This window comes from Erigeron canadensis, chromosome 7, assembly GCF_010389155.1.
Source record: "Erigeron canadensis isolate Cc75 chromosome 7, C_canadensis_v1, whole genome shotgun sequence".
NCBI classification, from domain to species: Eukaryota; Viridiplantae; Streptophyta; class Magnoliopsida; order Asterales; family Asteraceae; genus Erigeron; species Erigeron canadensis.
The window spans coordinates 31,625,974-31,632,588 of record NC_057767.1 but is presented as its reverse complement, the minus strand read 5'-3'; the positions used below and the strand labels follow the sequence as shown (position 1 = coordinate 31,632,588).

Genomic DNA, 6,615 nt, shown 5'->3' with positions numbered 1-6,615 from the left:
CTTACCGGTATTAGGGTTTATTTCGGCTAGAAAGGGCAAAATAAAAAAAAATTAAAAAACCCCTTATAATTCCACCAATTAAATCATCAAAATTTTCTCAATTGAGAATTGGGTCTCTAAATTGATCAATTTTGTGTTCTGGGTATTGATTTTTATCAGGTATTGTAAGCTTTTTGCATTGCAATATGCACAATATATTAATAAAAATTCAAGATTTTTAAGAATTTTTGGGCTTCTTGTATTGATTAATGAAAATTGAAATTCGGGTGTGATAAAGTTTGATAATTTGGGTTGTTTTTAGTTTGAAAGAATGTAGAATTGATGAATGGAATAGTGTAATATGTATCTTTGTTTGTATGTTATTTGGAATATGACTGTGATTGAAATTATAAGTAATTTATATTAAGAGGTTTTTTGGACTAGTGGTATAGAGGTGTCCAGTAACCAATAGTATTTTCCAAGAAAGGAAAAAAAATTTAGGGTGGAATTTTATTTCATTAATGTTTCTTCAGTTATACTAACTAAGGATATGGAGCTACGTCCGTCGTTTGTGAGGGTGAAGTTTTAACTGGTTATGCATTGTTCGGTTGGGTACGGTTAGTTAGTTAAGTCTGTCTATATTGTGTGCATATAAAATACATACTCCAGTGTGATAGGTCATGTATCTTTTTTCTTTTCTCTTAATAGGTCTATAGTGGTGAAATAATGATACGGTCCGTTTTGATTATGATTATTTTTCATTTCATTGAGTATTGGTTGTAGTTAGTGTGTTATATATGTTCATTGTTTATGTTGTGTAAATACTCGTAGTCCTGTACTTAATGTGGTATGAGTTTCAATACTTATATCATTCAATGTTTTAGTTTATTAAGATATTTCTTTTAGTTTTATTGTATCAAATGATACGTGTATGTATGACACAGTTATATATTATGTATGCATACAGACACACTTACACACCCAAGTTGTTATATCCATTTCAGTGCTTCCTAAATGTCCGCTTATGTAAGTGTTGAATTGTGTGTGTTTTTAAGTAAAGTTATTGAAGTTTTAGTAGATTCTCTTCTCTGCAGACATTTATGATTCATTCTATGCAATTGCAGGTGATAATGGTATATCTTTGTATAAGATACTGACTGATGGATCCTGAAAGCAAGAAGTTTGGAAAAGGTAACTCACAAATAGAGTTTTTTTTCAAGTTTAGATGATCGTTTCACGGATATGTCTTCTATGGTTTTCGCTCACTGTAGTATACTTATACCCTAAGACCCTCGGATTTATTAGATATTTTCTGACACAATTGACTGTTTTCTTGTGTATTGTTATCAATAAAGTTAGTTCTTCCAGTTCAGATGATCGTTTGGGGTTCATCTTCTATATTTAAGCTCAGTCTAGCGTATTTATAACCTAAGACCCTGGAATTGGTTAAAATTCTCTGACACTGCATGTCGTTTTCTTGTGTATGAATATTTAACGTTTCCATTTGGTGTCTTCTATTGTGGTATTTAAAAGCTTACTTGTTTTAGTTTGACCATAGAAGATTTGACGAACGTCATTGTGTATATTTCAATAAATATGTTGCTGATCTGGAAATTCATCTTTTATATATCCATGGACGAACATGAGACCATCTCAAGCTTTAGCTGTTTTGATATACGAAAAGGATATGCAGTACCGCTTGTTTCTACTGAATAGCAATAAAGATATAACAAGTTGGAGTAGACATCATAGAAATATTACTACTAGGTTTCATAAAATGTTCTTTTATCAATGTTTCTTTCTTAATTCTTCGTCACCGGATGCTCCATTGAAAGAAATACATACCACATGTATTAAGTGCAATTTGCCTATTTGAAATAGTCATTTTTTGTGGTTTTCCTTTTAGTCTGCCTTGACTAGTTTGAAAGTGTTTTTCTTTTTCTAATAAATATTCCACTAGTAATCCTCTAGTTTGTGCTATTACCAGGTCCAAAGGAACTTACGGGTGCTGTGGATCTTATACATAAGTACAAACTAGTGCCTCACTATGAGTTTTTCTGCAAAAAGGCACTTCCTATATCAATTTCAGACACACATTACCTTCGTAATGTTGTTGGAGACACAGAAATTCGTAAAGGCGAAGGGATGCAGTTGAATGAGCTTATTAAGAATACGTCCTCCAGAGATACAAAAACGCGTATACAGCCATTTGACCTAAGCATCCTCATGGATGCCTTTTCCTTAAAGGAATCTGCTCCTATTGACCTGCCGGATGTAAGAAAAACTACTTTTCTATTTCTTTAATCTCATTGCTTTCTCTATGATGGTATTAGAGTAATGTAAATGTTCATTCTCAATAGTGCTGTTCCCAACTTTATTAGAGAATACCATCTAATTATCTAAATAGCGGAAGTTATTATTTTCTTGTGGTGTGTTGTAGTCAGAGAAGGGGGTTCCTACTGAAGTTGGAAGGTCTAAAAATGAATCAAAGGATAAGGAAAAGAAGCATAAAAAACACAGGGACAAAGACAAGGAGAAAAATAAAGAGCATAAGAAACATAAACACCGTCATAAAGATCGAAGTAAAGATAGGGACAAAGAAAAGAAGACTGATAAAACTAGCCATCGCGACCCTGGTGCTGAAAACTTGAAGATACCCTATGAGAAGGTTAGACACTAGTACACTACTGTCATCTTTTACGCCTTTTATTTTCTTTCAGAAGTAAAGACATATGTTCCAAGGAGTAGGAGCAGAGGTGGTAAAGCGGATGGTTGGGTAACCTGTAAAAATGGGTTTGGGCCCAAATGGGTCAGATCTGGTTTGTGTTCTTGCGTTGCGTAATGTTTTGTTCTAGTCGTAGTCATTACAAAAGTTATATTATTACTTGATGAATCTACTTTTAGAAATATCGATATGGGAGGTTGTATATGCCTTCAAAACTTACCCTGGGGGCAACTTTATATAGATTTGACCCATCTCATTTTAGCTATTCTTGTCTACCCCTTTCGACGTGTGATATAACCCAACTCAACTCATATGATCAAAATTGGTAGAGTTGCCACCTCTACTGGAGGTTTATTAGCTGCCTGTTAGCTTCAGTTGGTTACTTTGCCGAACCCTTCAATTTAAGGGCTGACATTGATTAAGACGTTTCCTTCATTTACATCTGCTGAAAACGAGTAACCACAAAGTTTATTCTGACATAGTAAACGATAACCAACTTATGCCCTTCTTGATGTCAACCAACTTATGCCCTTCTTGATGTCACATGATTAACTGTATTGTTTTGGGAATGGGTTTAGAAACGGAAGCATGATGGAGATGAGGATCTCAATGGCATTCATCGGCACAAGACCAGTAAGGTAAGTGTATGACCTTTTTCCAACTTAAGGACTGTGCATTTTTATGTGTCGTTTTGTGATTCTCTTTAGCTCCTCATTTTCTCATTGACTTATGATCTTGTTATATGTGTAGCATAAGAGCTCAAGGATGGATGAATTTGGTGGAATAAGAATAGCAGCTTGATAGTGGCATGTGATCTGTACTATTGTTTCTCCTTAGATGTTACATTTTGGCAATTGATGAGGTCCTTACTGTAGCCAAACTTATTGAGGTGATGAAGTTTGTATTTTCATTTATTTTACAAATATGGGATTATGACTTCGTACATTAGACTATACACAAGTATGGTGTCTTATATTGTTTGATTTTTGTGCAGGGAAGTCAAGAGCAACTCCAGATGATCGAGAAGGTGAATTCACCTGCTTTGAGTTGAAGATGCAATCGATCGAAAACAAGCTTCCCTGTATCATAGATGCACTCTGAGTCTTTTATACATTCAACAGTGATTCAAAACTATGAAACTTTCGTAATATTGACACATAGGCATAGTCGTCATTCAGTTATTCTAATCATTTGTCATTAACTAATGCAAGTTTGGTAGTGACAGGTGGCTCCAATATATTGATATCAATTTTGTATGCATTTTAAAAGGTTCAAGAATGTCTGTAAATCCAAGGTATAAGATGAATGTACTATAAGGCTGTTACAATCTTGTACATGCATAAAATACTCCCGAGTTAAAAAGGCTGTTTTTGTTATTTGACATATTTATCCCGTGGTTCTTGTCCACTGCTAAAGAATTAATTTTTTGTTATTTGACTGTTGACATTCTTATTTCGTGATTCGGGTACAATCATGTTTAAAGTATATTTGGTAGGTATACATACTTTTTCTATTTTTAAATATAATATTTTTAATAAAAGTTTTACCACCATGTTATCCTATATAAACAGTCGGTCTTGTATAACAAACCAATCAGGGTTTTCGAATATCCGTCCGTCTCCCCAAGTAAGTAAGAAAACCTATTTCCTCTTTTTCTATTTTGGGTTAAAGTCAGCAAAGTGTATTGTAATTTCACAAAATAGTCGTATAACTTACTTTTTTTTTTTTTTTTTTCATTTTAGTCACTTTACTTTTAAAATTTAACAATAAGATCAACATACTTTCAAAAGATGGTCACGTTATATAATCTACTTTATTTTAAGTCGTTTAGGTCATTGTACTATTTAAAACTGTCACCAAAGTATAATGTACTTTCATCAAATGATCTCGATATCTAGATTAACTAAACAAAATACTCAAAAGTATCAAAAATATACGATAATACCTTGCTCTTTTTGGGTTTTCACAAACACATTAATATCGTGCGCCATAGTTTGTTGTTCTGAATATCGCACACCATGACTTGCAATTTTTCAAAATCGTGCACTATGACTTATATTTTTGCAAAATCGCAACCCATAAATAGCAACCCTATTTGCCATCTTCAAATCTGGTTTACTTGTAAGTTTTACTGGGCACGTGACATGCAAATTCTTTAAAATCGCAATTTTAAAAAACACAGAGTATACCCTACTTTTAAAAAATGTCACTTGGTATAATTTATCATTTTTTAAAATAATTTATGTTACTGTACTATTCAAATTTGTCACCAAGATATAATATACTTTCAAAAAATGGTATATTCATTTAGGTTAACTAACTTAACAACCTCAAAATCATGAGAAATATACGATAATATCATATTCGTTTTAGTTTAATAAAAATACCTAATAAAAAAATTGCAAGTCATGGCTTGCGATTTTGCAAAAATGCAAGTCATGGTGTCCACCGAAAGCCATGGTTTGCGATTTTAATGTGTAGTTGTGAAATACGATAGAAATATGGTATTATCGTATATTTTTGATGATTTTTGAGTATTTTGTTTAGCTAATCTAAATATCGCGACCATTTGATGAAAGTATATTATATTTTGGTGACAAATTTTATTAGTAGAATGACCTAAACGACTAAAAATAAAGTAGATTATATAAAGTGACTATTTTTGAAAGTAGGTTATACTTTATGTTAATTTTAAAAAGTATAGTGATCTAAATGGAAAAAAAAAAAGTAGGTTATACTAAATGATTATTTTGTGAAAGTATCTTATACTTTGATGACTTTATCCCTTCTATTTTTTACATCTCTTTTTCAATATACATGACGGTAACGGTAGAATTTGAGATTAAAAATGTTAATAATAGGGAGTGATATTTCTGCAACAGATTTTAGCTATCTACAATAAATGTACAAATTTTTATACATAGAATGTAACTGCATGATGCAGATATTGTTGTAAATGACTAAAATGTGGTAGGAATATCATTTCCGATAATAATATAGTAATAGATTTTGAGATCTTACAAGACTTCCAGCAAGTCACTATGTCGTTTCAAGTGTGTTTCCAAACACTGGAAATCGTTTCTATCCACACACACATATATATATTTGCACAGAAGCATCACCACCTCCATCGCATAAACAACAAATCCTATAAAAGTTGACAAGCCCCCTCTAGATTTATGCTGCAAACCCTTCAACCACAGTTCTGTTACGTTTTAATCGACTCGAAGAAGCTGATCCTAGATTTGCCTTGCTTTTAGCAAGCTTGGATGGATTGGTATGTGTAGCCTCCACGAAAACCATCATCAATAGTCTACCTTAATGGAATCCATTCACCGGTGCCTACTACCCTCTAACCCAAATTTTACTCGTTACTTTAATTTTGCTAAAATTATCACTGATCCTCGTTTCGATGTCATTGGTTTCTATTCCGACTCCTCCAATGACTATTATAAGCTAGCTTCTATATTTGGTTTTTGGGGATGGGGCTTAATTATATATATTCCCAAAGACTGAATTCATACGGAGGTGGTATTTTTCCACCATGCATAACGTAATATGGAGGAATTCGGATTAACATTACAACATTGCAACCTTAGCATGTCGATCATATCATCTTGCCGTATTATATATGATGAGATCCTTGTGTCCCCCAATCCTCCTTAAGTTTCATAAGTTTATATATACAACATCACAACCTTAGCATGTCATTTCATTGTTTATATATGCTAAAATGTTCCTTGTTGTTTTAGGTATGGTGACATGGTTGTGCATAGCAATGATGTTCAGGCTACTGTGCAGCCTGCAAGGCTGTTGATCAAGCCATAAATCTAAAATTTATTTAGTTTTAATGTAGCAACTCCTATAAGCTAATTTGGCTTTTCTGTTATTGTTATCAATCTCCCTGGACT

At 32.9% G+C, this 6,615-nt stretch overlaps 1 protein-coding gene across 2 annotated transcripts; it reads left to right on the top strand.

Annotated features, from left to right (window-relative positions):
- Positions 1-3,953, top strand: LOC122607166 (mediator of RNA polymerase II transcription subunit 19a-like). Of its 2 annotated transcripts, XM_043780095.1 has the most exons (8): positions 1-159; positions 947-1,005; positions 1,104-1,170; positions 1,967-2,253; positions 2,420-2,647; positions 3,283-3,342; positions 3,455-3,593; positions 3,699-3,953. In XM_043780095.1, exons 3-7 carry the CDS (start codon positions 1,140-1,142, stop codon positions 3,503-3,505), a joined length of 657 nt encoding a protein of 218 aa, XP_043636030.1. In that variant the 5' UTR covers positions 1-159; positions 947-1,005; positions 1,104-1,139; the 3' UTR covers positions 3,506-3,593; positions 3,699-3,953. The 2 variants fall into 2 exon arrangements, with proteins under 2 accessions (XP_043636030.1, XP_043636029.1); XM_043780094.1 differs by lacking the exon at positions 947-1,005.
- Positions 3,954-6,615: the final 2,662 nt, after the last annotated feature.

What these genes read in the sequence shown, in the direction of transcription:
- LOC122607166 (XM_043780094.1), top strand. Translation starts at nt 1,140, where the DNA reads ATGGATCCTGAAAGCAAGAAGTTTGGAAAAG. An exon ending in CTCCTATTGACCTGCCGGAT is followed by an intron (nt 2,254 to 2,419) that starts GTAAGAAAAACT and finishes GGTGTGTTGTAG; the next exon opens with TCAGAGAAGGGGGTTCCTAC. An exon ending in TGAAGATACCCTATGAGAAG is followed by an intron (nt 2,648 to 3,282) that starts GTTAGACACTAG and finishes GAATGGGTTTAG; the next exon opens with AAACGGAAGCATGATGGAGA.